At 31.8% G+C, this 20601-nt stretch overlaps 1 protein-coding gene across 4 annotated transcripts in view; it reads right to left on the bottom strand.

The window, feature by feature from the left end:
* The window catches only part of LOC114332915 (ubiquitin carboxyl-terminal hydrolase 7), a 77489-nt gene extending 57756 nt beyond the window's left edge, over positions 1 to 19733 (bottom strand). For 2 of the 4 annotated variants that reach the window (XM_028282698.2, XM_028282697.2), the window contains exons 1-5: positions 19228 to 19733; positions 5630 to 5814; positions 5265 to 5519; positions 5060 to 5210; positions 4732 to 5000 (exon numbers count right to left, since the gene is read on the bottom strand). In XM_028282698.2, the coding sequence (XP_028138499.1) occupies positions 4732 to 5000; positions 5060 to 5210; positions 5265 to 5519; positions 5630 to 5814; positions 19228 to 19318 (951 nt within the window). In that variant the 5' untranslated portion in view covers positions 19319 to 19733. Of the gene's footprint in view, positions 1 to 4731; positions 5001 to 5059; positions 5211 to 5264; positions 5520 to 5629; positions 5815 to 18774; positions 18919 to 18953; positions 19155 to 19227 lie in introns of those variants that run through there. The other 2 variants (XM_028282700.2, XM_028282699.2) reach the window with 2 other exon arrangements.
* Positions 19734 to 20601: the final 868 nt, after the last annotated feature.

A 20601-nucleotide genomic window follows, 5' to 3' on the forward strand; every position in this document is an offset into this window, starting at 1 on the left:
CTCGCTTTCAAGATGCAGTAGAAATAAACAAACCAAGACATGTTAAATGCTACTAGGAGCACTCCCGAATCATAATTTACAATGTATAAACTTTGGAAATCATGATTTGGGATTTACAATGTATATACATTGTAAATTATGATTCGGTTGTGCTCCTAGTGGCATTTAATGTGTCTTGGTTTGTTTATTTCTACTGCATCTTGAAAGCGAACCTAGTGTAGTGTGAGTTAACAGGAATCAAAATCATAAGAAGTGCCCTCAGTTTTATAAGATCAAAAACTAAAGAGGAAGTAGGAATATGGATTACTAATCCAAACACTAGACTGTCGAAACTACAATATTTCAAACAGAACTAGCAATTGGGGTTATTGAGAAAACACTGATTTTCAGTTATACTGGTTTTTTTACTTCCAGTTTCATCTGAAAGTTATTCCAAAGTTCAATTCTTTTTAATCAATAGCCAATACCCAACATTTACACTGCACTTTGGTTTGCGATACTGGAATCACATTCAAATCGATATCAATATTATAATACTATTGAAAAAAAGAGTATATTGAGTCGAGGGAACTGGAAGTTAGAGCTAGCCAATTGGGATCGAAAATAGAAATCAGTCATCAGTGTTGTCAAATCAGTTTCCATTAAAAAGTTATTATTAGTGGTTATTATTGCGGAGTAAAAAAACTGGTTTTAGGTTATAACCTGTAGGTTTTTCGCACCCCTAAGTACAACTGCTGGCAATCAATTTGTGTAATAGGAAACTTGCACTTTTTTTATTACATAATAATGTTCAGTTTTGTTTAAAAATGAGATTTCCAAAATTTCACACTTCAAAAACTCGTAATAACTTAGAAATACATATTTAAAGTCTTCTGTGGTATAAAATAGTTCAAACGACCCGTGACGTCACATAGTTTTACATTAGTTATTATTATGGTTATATTTCGCTGTGTCTAGGTACACGCTAACATGTACGCAAATAAAAAAGTTAGGTACACGCGAATTAAACTTCATCAAGCCAGTGACGTCATTATTTAGCGTGCGCAATGACTGTATATTTTGGTACATGCTATTTTGATATGTTTAGTGTTTGTTTGATACAAAAATATTTGTTAAGGGAAGGGAAGCAGAACTATTCAGATGTTTCAAACTTAATTGTAATAAATCAATGTACATATATATAAAAGTATATATTTAGGTTAGCAAAATAAATATATGTATTTAGTTGACATGACACGTACAAAATATTGTTAAAATAATTTTTATACATACCTAAGTTAATTATTATAATCAACTAATCTAAATGGGAAATAAGCCACAATTTAACTAAAAAAATGATTTTATTAACGTTTCGACGTCCAAATCGGATGTCATTGCCAAAATACAAAAATTAGTCAGATTAAATTAATTATTAGAAAAAATTTTTTACTAAGCAACATTTTTGTTTAATTTAATAATATTTTGTATTTTGACAACGACGTCCGATTTAGACGTCGAAACGTTAATAAAATCATTTTTTTAGTTAAATTGTGGCTTAGTTCCCATTTAGAATAGTTGATTACAAAAATGGCACAAGGAAATAGCTTCAGAACAAGTTAATTATTATTGTGAAAGCTTTAGGTCTTCCTTTTATTTTAATTTTGGACGGTAATACTATTTCACTTATAACTAAAAAAATATATATTAATTTATAGTCTCTTAACTTTTTCATACTGTTTTAAAATGTTGTTAAACTCATTAAAACAACTAAATAATTGTCCACACTGCATAGTTAATTTAAAAACAAACACTAATAAAAAATAAAACACAAATAAAAAATAAGAAATCTCTTTACTAATCAATATTAAAATTAAAGTGTAAACACAACGCGATTAAACAAATTCCAACACTCTGACACTCTAACTTTTTTATTTGCGTACACGTTAGCGTGTACCTAGACACAGCGTTATATTTAGGTATATTCTTCTTCTCCTTCTTTAGTTTATTGGCCTCCACCTACTTGGGTATTTGGCCAGCTCATCGTCGCGGTATAAGTGAAAAATATTTATATTCTAATGACATTTATCGTATGTCATTAATGTCATTGTAATAATATATACCAGTTTGTTGAGATTGGAGTTTGATACAGTTTTTGAAGGAAAGGAAAGAAGGTTTACTATGGAAAATGGAACCATTTTGTAAAAGTACAAATTTTCTATTAATAGTTCAAAGGATCAAAAACACTTGTGACGTCACATAACTTCATTTTCTACTGACATTTATAATGTCTAATTTAAAATGATATACAATTTTGTTTACCTTGTTGGCCAGAATGTAAACATACAACCGGATGACGTCACGACGCGTTTTGGGCTCGCTGGTATAATTTGAATTTTTAATCGTCTTTAGGGGCCAAACGAAAGACAAACAAAAATTTTTTATCTTTGATACATGTTTTAAATTATGTTCTGTTGTGATTTATAACATTTTTTTCGAATTTAAAATTTTATGCAAGTTCCCTATTAAGAGTGGCTGAAATGCGCCTCAATTCAACCAAAATATTTATTACATTAGACAACCAAGCTGTACTTAAGGTTATGAAGTCCACAACTTGGAACTAAAAACAGACCTTCAACAGCTGGCAGGACACAATAAAGTAGTTTTCTATTTTTATTAGGAATAAGCCACAATTTTACTTTAAAATAAGTTTATTTGATGTTTCAATTCTGAGGTATTTTGAGAATGATTTGCGAAGTAAAAATCGAAGTCTCAAAAAAACTTTTTTTTTAATTAAAACCATGGCTTATTCTTAATAAAAATAGTAAATTGCATTAATATCACAAGAAAATAACTGCAAAACAATAACAATAAATTGACTTGCTGGGGGTGTCAGCACATAAAAAAAATTGTTGATAATGAGAATACTGATATTTTGTGGTTAAATCATTTTCTGTGGTTGAATGAATAAGTTATCAACGTGAATAGGAGATCAATATTATGACTTCCTGTGAATGGAGAAATACTTTATCAAGATTTTTCTTTATTGCTACAAGTTTATTTTATTTTCACATATTTTTCGAACTAAGAACAGCTCAAGCTGGAAAGCAATTTGCTGTACAGTGCGACAAGCGAGTGGTGGCGGCTGACCTTCTCGTATTCTGCATTTGGCGCTGTGTATTTTCGCTCAAGGTCACGCGCCAGCACTGGCTTGTCGGCTTATAGTTATAGCCAACCTTCAGTAATGGAGAAGGCACCAAGAAGATATTTTTCAAATTTCAATGTTTTCTCTATCCTACATATTTTACTGTTTTTAAAAAGTGGTGGAATTTTTAATATGCATAATGAATATTATTATTCCTGTTGGTGAGAATCCTCCCTCGTGTAAAAAACATTAGGAAAGGTTCAGAGTAATGTATGGATATGTGTTTTTAGCGATAATCTGCTTGAGCTTGTAGAATAACCAAATCATTTAAATGATCAGGATATCACAACTTTTTACAAAAGCTTCCACCAGATTTTTGGATGCTACTAATTTAAACATTCAGCAAAACTCATGGTTTCTGCATGACGATTGTCTGGTCCATTATAGTATGTTTCTCCATACATTTATGTATAATAATTGCCATGTGAGTGATGATCAAAAGCAGAAGAGACGGTCCAGTTGCTTTTCTAGCAAGGTCTCCTAATTTAAATCCTTGTGATTTTTGTGTGAGGATATTTTGCAAGAATTTGGCAATCTCAACACTTTGACTACAATGAGAGATATTTATAAACTTGCGTTGATTACGTTCGTATATGTCCTGTATACCCCATTTGCCACTGAGCGTTACAAGAAAGTTGACGCAGCCAACCGTTAATCTAGTATGGGGTCTATTTGTCTCGTAACGAAACCAATGTGTTAATGAATGTAAATACATTTTTAAATCCATAGAAACATGTGGAGCATGTGTTGTAGAGTAAAATATAAGATGATTATTATATATTATGTGTATGATAAATATCTATAACAACCTGGCAACAATGTCATTGTTTAATGTATTCATGTTTCTCATAACTTAGTGCCTACAATTTTGAAACTATACAGAGATCTCAGCACATAACTACAGTAGACTCCCTCTATAAGGAGAACTGAAATGGCGGACTAATTACCTCGTTATAAGCGAATCTCGTTATATCACACAACAATAATGTTGTGCATACCACCACCACTGAAATGTTTTAATGCCTCTTACATAGTTTATTAGGTGTAGATGGACAACCTAAACAATGAAACTTGGCCATCATAAATTGTAAATTTCCTACAATATCGGTCGATAGATAAACAGGAAGGAAGAAGTTTATTACAGGCGATGGAGTTTATTACAGCATTGGCCTCGATAAGCACACAGATGTTGGGCATTCCTGTATACAGACAGTTGGGGTATTTATTTATAGCCATTACTGCGCTAAAAACAGGTAAAAAAACACATTCTTTGATTAGCCATTACTGCGCTAAAAACAGGTAAAAAAACACATTCTTTGATTTCATTTTTCCTCGTTATAACCAAATATGCCTCTTTATAGAGGTGTTATAGTTTAACCGGAATTTCATGGGACATCTAGTGTACCTCCTTATAAGCAAAACCTCGTAATACCTGTGTTTGTTATAGAGAGAGTCTACTGTACTTTCTTCCAAGTGCAGAACAATTCAATAATTTTGCACTCTATAATTTACAGTACAATCTTCACATTAAAAAATATAATCTAACCTACCCTTAAAAATTCCTGAACATCATGTTGCATAAAAGAGTCCAAAGTTTCCCAGCCAAAACTCTTTGTAAGCTTCTTAGTACCTACAGGTTTATCACAGAACTGTAGTTCATGAAAAACCCTTTGTAATGCTAAAGCTACTGATTTTGTGGAATCATCAGATTCTGTGGGCATTTTATAGACAGCCTTTCTCAGCTGGTTGGTAAAGTACAGAGTTTGGAGTAAGGAATTCATGTAACAAGTGGCACCTTGGTTTTTCAAACCAACATATCCTAAAATAGAAATTGTTAAAAAGTTAACCTTTTAAGACAAGAATATTATTTTAACTTACCTGTATGCTTTTTACTATCCCAGGACACTCCATGAGGTGCATCCGCTACAACCTGGACTTCCAATGTGATTGCATCATCTTTGATGAAACCTTTCTCTGGATCCAACACATCATTCCATGACATAAAATGTGAAAATCCCCAATCATTTTCCTAAATAATTCAAGTATTAATATAATATACAACATTGATTATTTATCCTCAAACCTTTGAATAGAACAAATGCTGAATTTTCCTAGTAAAATTCTCTATTTCAGGTTTAACTGAAAGCATTCTTAACTCTGCAACTGCATAACATGACCAAGAACTGGATTCACTTTCTCCATTACATTGCAAAAAGAAACCCAAGGATCTCTGAGCTGGTCTATCAGACCTAGCATCTTGAGAATGACTGTTACGAGGCATTACCATTATCTTCCAGGGCAGATTTCTCACGAAACATGGAGGAGAGAGTACAGAGTCCTAAAAGCATACAATAGTCACTGACTTACATAGATTTTCTGAGTCAGATCAACAGAAAAATCTAGGTAAAATGGTCACCTTATGTTTAATAATATTAATGCAAACTTTACCTTGAGCTTACTAAAATTGTGTACAGTAAACTTGAATGTTGCATCAGAACGAGCCTCATCTTCTTCCATTTCTGTATCTTGCACAACTGCATTTGGATCAGGCTGAGGACCAACTAAAACTTCTCCATTCTGAGTCTGATCCATGTCTGCCCCAGCTGTATCTGTGATGTATTCCATTGTAGTCACTACAATATAGATTATAATATTTAACAAAATTTTTAAACAGATTCTATAACAATATAAATTAAAGATACATAGAAACTGTTCCAATGGATCTTTGCGCAAACTTAATGATTGATTTTCAAACAAGTTAGTCAAAACATTAAATAAAATGTACAGTTGGAAAAATGAAAGAATACCCATGAACGATCACATCAATCACTTATTTTGTATTTGCTATCTTTTTCTATAATTGTTTGTTATTTATAGAAAAAGACAGCAAATACAAAATAAGTGATTGATGTGATCGTTCATGGGTATTCTTTCATTTTTCCGACTGTATGTAGGCATGTTCTGTCAATATAATTATTAGGAAATGGCTATTATCCCAGTGGACATATTTTATAAAGTTATTTTATTGAAGTGTTTGATCTTTTTTCACTATTGAGGAAATTACCCCACTCAACATTAAACAGCTTGAACATCATACTGACTATTACTAATATAAAGATAAATATATAACAGTAATAAATAAATTTAAAAAAAAAACAGAGTTAAACAGTAATCTCGCAAATAAACAAATATGTTTCCATTCGACAGAACTATAGCTAGACTCATGTAATATAATGACAATTTGTAGGTTGAAAAATATTCCTGCCTCTTTAGCTTAAAAATAAATAATTAACAGAAGTAATCAAATAAGAGAGCAACAGTTAGTCATTCTAACAGTTATGGTTGAAAATATAAATTAAAATGAAATGTACAAACAAAGACTAGTTAGTTTGAATAATAGGAAAAACCATTTTAACCCTTTCAGTCACCATATTCGTTTAAACGAACAACTTTTCATAATCGCCAACAATAGCTAATTCACATTTTTTATAGTGAATCACTGTGATCCTCTAGACACACATCGTCTTTGTCCAATGTATTAGTCACAGTGTCACACTTGTTCTGAATAGCTTAGTTTGCTTGATAAATAGCGCATGGGAACACATATTTTGGGCTTATCTGCAATTCATGATATTTCCTTTGTGTTTAAACTTGTTAGGTTAGTTAAAATCTGATTTAAATATTATTTTATAGATACAGTAGACTCGCGATTATCCGAGGTAACTGGGACCGTGACTACCTCGGATACGGAAAAACTCGGTTAACACTGAGATTGGTTATATTGATAGAAAAACACGTAAATAACCATAACTGTGGATATTTTAATGACAAAACTAATACAGTACTGTCTATAAAAGATAAAAACATTTACCTTATCATTGTTACTGTTTTAAAAAGTTTTTGATTGATTTTTGCGTAAGCTTCATTCCTCTTTTTGAGGCGGCGATGTTGTGCCAAAGTTGAAAGTTGTAACTCACCAGTTATGACTTTTGTCTTGGTTAACCGAGGGGCTCGGCTAATCCAGACTCAGATAATCGCGAGTCTACTGTACTTACGTAGTTGTTAGTTTTTACATGTATGTACATAAACATGAAAAATATTATACTTTATAGTTTCTTACAAAAAATCATGTGTTCTTTTAAATGAACATGGTGACTCAAAGGTAATTGAATTTTCAGATTTCTTATTTCGACAACATGGCTAAAAAATATTAAGAATATATTAAAAACATAGCCACTAACTGAAGCTGAACTCCTTATATTATCAATAATTTGTCAGATATCGAAGTTATGAGTGATGATGAATTACAGAACTCACAGGATACCTCAGATATTGATAATTCTGATTTAGAAGGTAAGCAATATTGATCAAGTAATACCCATAAAAAAAGTTAGGATGTCTATCAAGCACCAATGGATCTTGTACACCACCATATAATTCTCTATTCAGTAATATACCTAAACATTAACATAAATATTTATACAGAGTGGCCAAAAAATAATTTTTTGGGATATTTTGGCCAATAATTAATTGACGCAAAAAGAAGAATTTATGTAATCTATTTAACTCAAAATACATTTTGCTACTGTCAAAAAATAGGAAAAAAATTTAAATTTTGCTACATTTTTGTATATGCAAATATGTTATGGGTTTAGGCGTCTACTTTCAGTAGCTTAGATTATAATTACAAGAAAATAATCATGACTGAAAAAAAAAATAAAAAATGCCTTTGGTCAAGTTCACCCCATCTGGGGGGAAGTTGACCGTATATGGTTTTTGCCTGTTAAACTTATTTTTCTTTTAGGTGGGCTTAATTTGACCGTTTTTAAACCATTTTTCTTAATTCGTTATATCGGTGGATTTAACAACCCTTGGAATATTAATTCTTTTTTTTAATTTAAAAATGAATTCTTAGATATTTATAAATTTGAATCATTAAAAATAATTTTAAAAATTATACAGGGTGGTTGAAGTATATTACAATAGATATTTTTCTATGTTTTCGGTCAAATTCACCCCAGCAGTCAAAGTAACCCCATTTTACGGTATGGGAAAAAATTGCTAAATTTACAACTAAAAAGTAAAAGATGCGAATAAATGGATTAGAGGAGAAACTAAATGATATATAGAAAGAAAAATACTTATCAAAACAAAATGGCAATTTGTATGACATCAGAAGAATACCTAGCAGACCACAAATGTGATGGGCAGATGACCTTAAAAATGTCACAAACCAAACCAGAATGGAAGAAATTGGCTTATGTCCAATATTGGGTAAATGAAACAGATAGAGACATATTAGATTAGATTGTAGAAATAATAGAGAGCTGTATATAACAGAGCAGACTAGAGAAGTTTATTCACAAAAAATATAAAATATAAACCTCTTAATAAGGGAATAATAATAATTTCTCATAAATATTAGGAAGACTTATGCTTAATTTTTTATATTATTACTAAAAATCTGGAGTGCCATTTAAAGAGATATCTTATTTATTAAGGAGCATTATATATACTATAAAAGTATATTAAAATTTGCATGAACCAAGTTTAAGCCTGATAAAAAATTATAATACAAATATTTTCAACAAACAATCTAACATGGCAACAAAAAGATCAACATGAAGATTACTTTTGTTATATTAAGTAAATAAACAAAATTTGCATTGAATGTTATAGTGTTTATTATTAACAGATATTAGTAAAAATACTTAATAAACACAAATAAAAAGATGTTAATAATTACATGAGCAGTTGTTATTGGGAATGCTTTTACAAATACATACATAGTCTTTCACTGAAAAATTTCATATAATATTTTAAGGGCAACTGCCTGACATTGAGATTTATTTGAATTGTTCCAGCAACAATAAAAATTCTAAACTCATTTAAGGTACTAGTACACTTTAGAAGACCAAAAATAATTATTTTTTTCAAGAATTTTTTTCTCAGAGCCCTTATTAAAAATGAACATGAAACTTTTTACATATTAATATCTAATTCTTAGAGAGTACAAAAAATATATCTTTTTTCATTTTTGCACGTACAGTAATATTGTAGAGGCCACAAAAGTCGAGGCCTCGAAAAATGGTGGCGGACAGTTAATCTCAGGATTGGGATATCCGAAACAAAAAAATCGTACTGCATTTGAAAGAGGAAGGTTTCTTACGTGACAATTTACCACAATTTGGCCAAAAAATAAACAATAAATATTTTTTAACCATGAAAAACTGAAGAAAAACGGGCGATTTTTTCACAAAATTTTTTCAAATTTCCGTAAAATCTTATTTTTGCGGAATTTTTTACTAACGGTGGTAAATTGTCACGTAAGAAACCTTCCTTTTTCTAATGCCGTACGATTTATTTGTTTTAGAGATCCCAATCCTGAGATTAACTGTCCGCCATCGGAACTCCTTTTTTTCGATGCCTCGACTTTGACGCCCTCTCCAATATTAGTGTACGTGCATAAATGAAAAAAGGTAGGTTTTTTGTATTCTCTAAGAGTTAGATATTAATATGTAAAAAGATTTATGTTCATTTTTAATAAAGGTTCTGAGAAAAAAAATCTTGAATAAATGCTTGTTTTTGGTCTTCTAAAGTGTACTAGTACCTTAATTGATCATATCATTTTTCCATAATTTCATCAATTTTTTAACGTGGAACATACATTCTAAAAAATCTGACAATAATTTAACTATATTGATTCTGGCACTGGCTATAAATGCCATGAAAGTTTGCTAGGGTATCCAAAGAGAATTAAAGTTATTATTGTCTTTTAAATAAGTTTGCAGTTAAATTTTCTGGGCAGAAAACTCATGTATACACCAGTCATCGATCTAATTACAAACAATAAATACCAAAAACGCTCCAGATAAAAATTAATCAATGGACAACAAAGGACAGAAAACAAATAGGCCTGGCTCCCGCGTACCAAAAAAGTTTATTAATAGCAAGCTGAAAATTTGTTAATACCTTAACAGTGTCTAGTAGGACAAAATTTGATGTACCAGACCACTGGAACAGGGAAAGTTTTAATTGTGGAACAGGTTACAGGTTTCGAACGTCAGACTATGAAAACGTCCTATGTATCTGCTATTTACCACCAATATAATTCCTGTCATTTGACATGTTCTACATGTCAGACTTACTAAAATGCCCAATATATTTGTCGGATAAACATTTTTTCATATATTGTATATAAAGTTTGCTATTAAGTACCAGGTGTCCCAATAAGAATGGCTCTCGGCCATATCTCAGGAACCGTTTATACTACAGCTTTGGGAAAAAAAAATTTATAACAAAAGTTGCCCTAGAAAAGCCTGGAAATTATTTTCATAATTGTAAGTCCACCGCTAGAGGGCGTAATTGAATATCAAAAATTAAAAAATCGAAGTTTTACAAAATTTGCCTAATGAAGGGGCACTGGAAATCCAAACATCGTATTCTTCATACAATTCTGTGCATATTTTATTTCACAAGTTTAAGTCTACCTGTGCAAATAAGAGGTGGGGGTGAGTGAGAACCTTGTTATGAAAAAATCGCTGTAAGTCCGGTTCTGCATAATCGATTTTTACAAACTTGGTCTTGTTGAAAACAGCTCTTTTTCGTCAATGTAATAGTTATAATTTGGAAACAGCCTATTACGTAATATGCCGGCTAGAAAGCGCTATTTATTTTTTTTTAGAAATCTAGTTTTCTTTGGAAAATATTAAATACAAGTATGTATTTTTTTCCTGTATTACAAAATTAGACCAAATTAGCAACAGAATACTGAAAACCGCATGTCGATACCTTTTTTCTATCTCGAGATATCTTAAAAAACGTGTTAATTTTAAACATAACTGTTGCTGTCATATAAGTGGAAATATGTAGAAGCACGTAGTGTGCTATGGAAAAAAACAAAGGAACATTGTCCAGATGTCACCGTATATAATGAATCAAAACAACAATAAGACAAATAACACTATAAAATATAACAAAAAGAGTGTGTGTACTTTGTATGCGAGTAAGAAGTTATACTTCTATTATTATAATTTTAACGAAATAAATATATTTTAAACAGTTTAATTTTATTTTTATTTAAATATTACACTAATTTTAATACTTAAAATAATACCAAAAAATAGCGTTAATATGTAAATTTTTATGAATTGTTGCCTCCTCGCATTTGCTTTTCTCTCGATGAATTGTAGAAAATGTAAAAACGTCAGATTTTCTACACAAATTTTTAATTTTTATTTCATTGTATTTTAATATCAATTATCCTATTCCCAACTAAGATAAATCCAGAACTGTTATTGTCACCGGTAAACTAAGTTAAGGAAGTCAAAGTGGAAACAAGTAGTGTGCTATGGAAAAAAATAGAACTATTAGAAGTATTAACTTCAAGAAGTCATCATGTGTCAAATTATGTGTCAAATCAGTAAAACATACAAAATTTGTTCATTGATGGTTTGTTGCGGTTTGTTTCTATTAAATTTTATATAAAATTTATACAGAGTGAAACTCAAGATGATTCTTACAAACTAAGAAGCATTTGACATGATTGCCACATTCTTTGAATGCATAAGAAATGCAACTGTTGCGGCTAGAATAATATATGCAATGAAATATCCCCAAAGACGTTACCCCAGTAGTAGAGTTTTTCATATTTTGTTTTGATTTATTATATACGGTGACACCTGGAAAATGTTTCTTTGTTTTTTCCATAGCACACTACTTGCTTCTATATATATATAGTTCAGCTCAACAGGCCTTAGGGGCCCAAGGCTTCAATTGTTTTCTTCCATTTCTTTCTGTCTTGTGCTAGGTTTTTCCAATCATGTACCCTCAGCGACTTCAGATCTTCTTTTGCAGACTCCAACCATCTTCTTCGGGGGCGTCCTCTTTTTCTTTTTGTACCAGCCTCCGTGTTTATTAGTTGATTGGGAACTCTTCCTTCTTCCATTCTTGCTATATGCCCAAGCCATCTTAATCTTTGAATTTTGGCGAGTGTTGTTATTTTTGGTTGTCCATATATTTGCATTATTTCTTCATTCGTTCTTCTTCGCCAGATATTCCCCTCTTTTAAACCTCCATATATCCTTCTGAGGATCTTTCGTTCCCATCTATCTAATTTTACTTCCATATCTTTATTTAATGTCCAGGTCTCGCTAGCATAGAGTACCGTAGGTCGGATAACTGTTGTATATATTCGTTTTTTTGCTTTTCCGGATATTATCTTCGACCTCAGTATCTTATTTAGACTTCCAGCACTCTTACTACCTTTCGCCATTCTTTTTGCTATTTCTTGGTTCTCTTCGTTCCTATTTGTTAGTGTTACTCCCAAGTAATCGAATTGGCCGACAATTTCGAAGTTATATTCTTTACTTGGGCTTTGTATCTTAAAGGACTGTCCCAGATGATTTTCATTTCCCTTCATCACCATATATTTCGTTTTCTCTTCGTTTATTTCTAAACCATATTCCTTGGCTGTTCTTTCTAGTCTATTGAAGATTTCTCTTAATTCTGCAGGTCTCCTTGTTATTAAGGTAATATCATCTGCGTATGCTACACATTGATGCCTGTGATGATAAACTGTGCCTTTAGTATAGATATTGCATTCTCGTATAATCTTCTCTAAAATTAAATTGAAGAAATCTGTTGATAACGGGTCACCTTGTCGCAGGCCTCTATTGGTGATAAAGCTATCCGAAACCCGTCCTTCTATCATAACTTTACTTTTAGTGTCACTAAGTATGCATTTAGTCAATCTTACTATTTTTGGTGGAAATTCAAAATATTCTAGCGTTTCATATACTTTACTTCTTTTTATGGTATCGTATGCCTGTTTAAAATCAATAAATAACATATTTAATGTTAGGTTGAATTCATATGAGCTAGATAAAATTTGTTTCATTGCAAAAATTTGGTCTATTACCGATCTTTGTGCTCTAAAACCCGCTTGATATTCACCTAGACAATTTTCCACTTTTGTTTTAATTTTATTTCTAATTAATATGGCCAGAATCTTATATACTGTATCTTGTAGAGCTATTCCCCTGTAATTTCTACAATCTGTAACGTCTCCTTTTTTATGTACAGGACATAGGATAGCTTCTTTCCACTGATTGGGTATATTTTCTTTGATCCACACTTCGCATATTAACTCGGTGATTTCTTCTTGAAGCCCTTCGCCACCATCTTTTAAAAACTCTGCAATGATACCGTTTTCTCCCGGTGCTTTGTTGTTTTTTAAGCTTTCTATGATATCTATAATTTCTTCCTTGGTAGGTACTTCTTCATTCACATTTGGGTCTCTTTCTTCTTCATGTGGTAGTTGCATTTGCTCTATTTCGTCTTGATCGTCTGTGCATAATATATTCTGGAAATAATTGGCCCATCTTCTTAATTTTTCATCTATTCCACCTATCAGATTTCCCTCTTCATCTTTATAATATCTTGATGCGGTTTTGTACTGGGTTCTGTCGCGTTTTATTTCTTGGTAGAAATTCCTGACTTGTTTATTTAAAAAATCTTCTTCAATTCGGTCTAATTTCTGCTTTAGATTTAACCGTTTCTTTCTTCTACAGATCTTCTTTGCTTCCCGTCTTTTTTCAGCATAGGCTTGTTTACTTTCTTCATTATTTCTCATTATGCTGTTTATTCTGGCTTTATTTCGGTCCCTAATTGCTTTATTACAATCTTCATCGTACCAGTCTGTTTGTTTACTTTGTCTTTTTCTTAGTAATACTAAGTCGGCTGCCTCTTGAATGTTTCCCCTTAGCTGTACCCATCTGCTTTCTATATCATCTACTGTTGTCTGGCTTTCTATTTTCTCTTCAATTTTCTGCTTGAATTTTTTCTTAACCTCTTCATTCTGAAGTAGTGCACCGTTATATCTTTTCATTTTTGTGCAACTAGTCTTAGGGATTGTGGGAATTATTTGCTCCATTTTGACTTTGACCAAAAAGTGATCAGAATTTGCATCTGCACCTCTATAACTTCGGCTATCTTGTATGGCTCTTGCATGTTTGGCTTCTATTAGCAAATGATCTATTTGATTTACTGTTTGTCCATCTGGTAATACCCAGGTACCTTTATGAATTTCTTTGTGGTCGAAATAAGTGCTCATAATTCGCATATTGTGTTCGAAAGCAAATTCTATTACTCTTTTTCCATTCAGGTTACTCTCCCTGTGTTTACTTTTCCCCCCTGTTATTTGTTTGTATACGTCCTCTCTGCCAATCTTGGCATTGAAATCTCCTACAATTATTTTTGTGTCGTATGATGGTATTTGGTAGAGCAGATGCTCTAACTGTTCATAAAAGCTATCTTTAACATCTTCTTCTGTATTTTCCGTTGGTGCATGTACATTTATAAGGGATATTTTTCTGTATTTTCCCCTCATTCTTATTTTGCATAATCTGCTTGTGACTGCCTCAAAATCTATCACCAGACTGGCAAATTTTTTCTTTATAAAGAATCCAACTCCAAATATACGTTCATTGTCTCCACTGTTGAAGAATACATAGCTTCCCACATCTATGCAGAAATTTTCTTTTTGTTTAGTTTCTTGTATAGCTGCAATATCTATCTCATATTTCTCCAATGTATCTGATAAATTTTTTAGTGCCCCTACTTCAAAAGTCCCTCTAACATTCCATTGTCCTATCATAATCATATTTCGTGCCTTTTTCGTTTCCGTATTTATCTGTCCACTGTGTTTGTTTAGACTTAGTTTTTTTGCATTTTCTCTAATTTTTCGGTACTATGGTTCCATTTCCACCATTCATCGTTTATACATATTTTCTGATAGCCGACTTTCGTTTCATTACCTTTTCCTTTTTCTTCTCTCGCCATATCTCTTAACTCTTTCTGTAGCCTGGCTTCGGTTTGTGTTAGATCACTTTCAATGAAGTACCGCGTTCCTCTTAATTTACTCTTGTTCTTCATAATAAGTTCTTTATCCTTCATTGTATCCATTTTTACTATCGCCACTGGCAGTTTCCCTTGAGAGGTTCTTATTTTCTGCACATCTTTTATTTTAACGTTCACATTCAATTGATTTGCTATGAAGTTGGTGGCATCTTCAATTTCCTCATTTTCTTTGAAATCATGTCCTTTAATCACAATGTTTTGTTTTCGAAATTGTTTATCCATCTTTTCTATCCTGCTTTCTAGGAAATTTACCTTTCCCTTCAACTCACAATTTTCTTTTTTTAGATTGCGAATTTCCTCTTGAAAGCTCTGCTGGTCTTTTCGTATTCCCTTAACTTCGTTCATAAGAGCGATCATCATTTCTTTCAGTTCTGTATTATCACAATCTTTCTTAGCTGGAGACCTAAATAATTTTCTGCTTTTTGTGAAAGGGTTTTCATCTTGGTCGTCTTTTTTTCCATCCCTCTTTCTCTTACTATCATCAGATTCTTCACCATCCATCTGAGTCAGTTCTTTACACGTGGCCATATCGTTAAATATAATAATAAATAAAATATAATAAATCTATTACCTTTTTCCGGGCAGTGTTTTGAAGGTATAAACTCTCACTTACACGCCACTGTATTGTTTTGTAAATAAACACTATTAATTTCACACTATTATTTTGTAAATAAACTTGCTTCTATATATTTCCACTTATATGACAGCAACAGTTATGTTTAAAATTTACACGTTTCTTAAGATATCTCGAGATAGAAAAAAGGTATAGACATGCGGTTTTCGGTATTCTGTTGCTACTTTGGTCTAATTTTGTAATACAGGAAAAAAATAAATACTTGTATTTAATATTTTCCGAAGAAAAGTAGATTTCTAAAAAGAAAATAAATAGCGCCTCCTAGCCGGCATATTACGTAATAGGCTGTTTCCAAATTATAACTATTACATTGATGAAAAAGAGCTGTTTTCAACAAGACCAAGTTTGTAAAAATCGATTAAGCAGAACCGGACTTAGAGCGATTTTTTCACAACAACATTTTCATAACCTTTTTACATTAGACCGCATCGCACTAACTACGGACACAACTCCTTCATGTCCAGAACACCTAGATTTGCGAACCAATATTCGGAAGGTTTAGATTGTTACAGTTTTCCAAATAAATTTAAAGCTCATCTTAAAAACTGTGCGTGATAACTTGATATCCTTGTGTTTTGTACATTTTTTGTTAATGTTTGTTATTTATTTAATGTTCCTAGTTTGTATGATTAAAATTTTTAAATTTACTTTAGGTTAGGTTATAAATCTCCTGTGATTAATGTTTATACTGTATTTTAATTGGGTGATTGCCCGTTGATAAATAAAATAAAAATAAAAATAAATAACAAGGTTCCCACTCACCCCCACCTCTTATTTGCACAGGTAGACTTAAACTTGTGAAATAAAATATGTGCAGAATTTTATGAAGAATACGATAATCGGATTTCTAGTGCCGTTTCATTAGGCAAATTTTGATTTTTTAATTTTTGATATTCAATTACGCCCTCTAGCGGTGGACTTACAATTATGAAAATAATTTCCAGGCTTTTCTCGAGGCAACTTTTCTTATAAATTTTTTTTCATAAAGCTGTACTATAAACGGTTCCTGAGATATGGCCGAGTGCCATTCTTATTGGGACACCCGGTACACTTGCTAATTTTCACAATCATAAACTTGTGAGGATGACACGTTCCACAATTAAAATTACGCTCCACAATTAAAACTTCCCCTGTTCCGAGTATTCCCATAAATCAAAGTTTGTCGGACTAGACACCTTTAAGCTATTAACAAGTTTTCAGCTAGCTAATAATCAAATTTTTTTTGGTACGCAGGATTCAGGTCTAAAAGGACAAACAAAGGAGACAAAAATCCAATATCAAAATTTAAAATAAAAAATACCAAATATCAAAATATCAATGAAAATATGGTTAAAACTGGTATCCGCTAGGAGGGTTGACATGAAGGGGATAGAACATGTCGACAGTGCTTCTCATGGTGGCATAATTTGTAAGCCATCCTCCATGAGTGATAAATTCAGTGCTTTTTCTTCACTATATTTTTTTATCTTAGTAATGAAATCCACATCTTCTTTTCAACCAGATCCTTTGGAAACACAAAAAATCTACATATCCCTCTTTCACTATATAGTGTTTACATGTTTACAACCCAAGGCCAAGCACATTACCATTTTTATTATACAAAATACAATGGTTCACAAAAGAGTTTGCTTGGGGAATATCACAAAAAAACTATTTCATAGAAATTTAAGACAGAATATTGGTAGTTTTAATTATCTTAAAAAACACTATACTTTAGTAGAAAAAGCAGCAGAGGAAGCAAAATTTCAACTTTATAGGAATGAAAAAGGCTTGAGAAATCCTGGCTCTTCAACCTTTGTTTACATAGTGATAATAACAACATGACTGTCATGACTTCACACTTCAGCTGTTGGCTTTAAAATCTCTTCGTATTATTCTATATATTTAAACTATATTTCTGTACCTCGGAGGTAAACTACACTATGTTGACAAGGTGTTGTTTTGAATAAGTTCGTTTAATCTACTGATTTTATTAGTTGTATTATACAAATTGGTTACATTATCATTAAAATATGGTCATATTGTCTTTCAGCCAATTATGGGATATATCAGATTCTTATTAACATCCTAAGTGCTCTACACTTCGTTGCAAACACACGCTAAACACAGTTGCTCGAAATTACATAGTGTAGTTTACCTCTGAGGTAAAGATTTATGTATTATATCAGACATTTTCTACCATATAGAGCATTTATAGCAAATTTCTAATAATGTATTGATACATTAGCACAAAATTAATAAAAATTTTTTATATTATCTCTTGTTTTTGTAAATCACACATAAGATCATCCCCAGCATCGACAGAGTGTACCATGTGACCTATAATCATAGTTAACGCTACTAGCGGATTGTCTACAAATAAGAAAAGTATACTACCAGTGGAAATATATGATATAAACAACAGAAAAACATTCTCATAAGCTGACTGCAAGAATCATCAAAGTGACATCCATAGTAAACAGAGAACCATCAAATAAGAAGACCATCTATTTATGGTAAGAAAAACAAAAGACTGCAATACAGCCTTTCTGAAAATCTGGATTATTAAAAGGTAGTACAGCCTTTCTAAAAATCTGGATTAAGATAATAAAGAAAAATGATATTGGATTTATACACAATTCCTGATTTTGTATGTTGCACATATTAAAACTCATTCATTTTTGAATCAACAACAAATAAGTGAAGACATTTTATTATAAAGAGAAAATTTTCTGGGTATTTAATTTGGTCTATGTAGGCAATACCTGCAACTTATGTCCCAATTTTACCATAAATTAAAAAAAACAGTAATGTTAGACAGCAGATAAAGAAAGGAATAATATAGCCTTAATTTGTTGAAATTTTGCCAGATTTATGAAAAACAATGGATGATATTTTTAGGATATATGTTTATTGTATTTTGTTACTTTTGTACTATATACCGTTATGTTAGAAACAATAAAAATACTTTTGCAATACAATCTAATACAAGTAACTCATGTTAATGAATCAATTCTAACAATTTTATAGGATTCTATATAAGAAGTGGGAATGTCCTTACATGTCATGTTCAGTCTATATTTTTGGTCAATATTATGTGTCCAAGGATCACTGCACCTTAATCACTTTATTTGATTATGTGGTTGTAAGCATTGGAAATTAAACCGGGATTTGTATAATAAAAAAAACCAAGATTATGGGACATCCTCAACCTGATCCTTCTTCTTCACATTTGCTTACCTCAGATTAATGAAAATTCAAAATAACTTCAACTGCTGAACCTTGAAAACCGACAGAGACTTCAATTTAGGACATTTGGCCGCACAGCCGACTAAATTCACTTAGTACCTTATAGTAAAAAGTACAAAAATCTGCAGAAAAGGCTGGCCATGACTCCACCAAATGTGATACGAAGTTTTGGTTGAAGACCTTTTTGTCATGTGTCAGATGGAAAATGGAACTGTCATGGCTGCCGGGACATTTAAAATAACAACTTTTTAGAGTAAAAACTTACCTTCTTGAGTTTCCATGTCCTCAACTTCATTGACGTTAGTATTCTGGGGATTGTCTTCGTTCCGGCGATAGTGACCTGTCACGTGGTTCATTATTGGGGGTGGCGATAAAAGGGGCACAGTTTTATCTCTGCCAACAGAGCCGAATACGATTTTACTTTTCTTTGTATGTAGAACACCTTCTTTGTCTGCCACAACACCACGATGAAGGGAGTTATTGTTATTTGGAGTATTTTGAGAATTATTTTTAGTGCCGGACACAGTAGTCAATTTGACAAAGTGCTTACTCGCGATGCGCCCAATGTCTGCTATTTTGTAAACCCTCTAAACGAGGGAACCGAACAAGGAACATATATACGACTATATTTTTCGACTGCTACGAATTATTTTTGTTTATTTTGCGCCCATTGGCTTTGTTAAATGATGTTTTACCGCAATGCCGACACTACACTTTTCACATAAGAAAATAAACAAAATGGAGGTATTTTCTACAGTCTTGCGCACAGATTTTAGACAGAAATTTCTTCTAGCTGTCAACGAAATGTTATGCCATCTAGTACCTAAAAGTTGAAGTGTTAAAACTATAAAACAGTTTTCTATGTACTAATGTCAAACCCTATTATGTCATCTTCGTTTACAGGACCGTACTTTGACCTAATTATAAAAATTAACAATATTCTTCCAGCATTTTGAACATTATACAGATTGATACTTACCCTAATATACGTAAACTATATATTTATAAATATACTTAAATTGTGTACTTTCACGTTTACAATAACTCTTCAAGAGCAAATCTTTATGTTATGTAGGTACACCATACTCTTCTAAAGTTTACTCACAAACGTGTCATAATATTGGTCATAATCTATGCAGAAACAGCAAGAGATGTAAACATTAGCTGACAGCGATGTCGTCATCAGCAACATAGATATGACTATTTCGTTCAGTTTTTGGTAACAGTTACTTGTTTAATCGCGTAAATTATTCATATAGGATTATTTTTTCACTATCTATGTATTCAGTGATTACAATAATTTATATACATACTATATACAATAAAAATTAATAATCTAGAAAAGAGAAAAAGTGATTTTAATAATAGGACACTGTACAAGGTATGCTTGCTGTTGTAATCTCCCCCAGCAATGAATTTTGGTCCTAGGGTTTGGAAAAATTCTTCATAGTGTTCTCGTTTTAGATTATGGCGAGGAGGGCAGTATACACAGAGGCGTAGCTACCGCCGTATCAATTATACGGGGCCCCCGACTTTCAGGGGCCCAACGCGGCATGTCGAAATAAAATTCCATTCAAAAAATTGAACAAAATATTCTGCAATTATTTCACTATTAAAACGCTTTGAAACAGTGTAGGTA

The sequence above is a fragment of the Diabrotica virgifera genome, chromosome 1 (genome assembly GCF_917563875.1).
Source record: "Diabrotica virgifera virgifera chromosome 1, PGI_DIABVI_V3a".
In the NCBI taxonomy this organism is placed as follows: Eukaryota; Metazoa; Arthropoda; class Insecta; order Coleoptera; family Chrysomelidae; genus Diabrotica; species Diabrotica virgifera.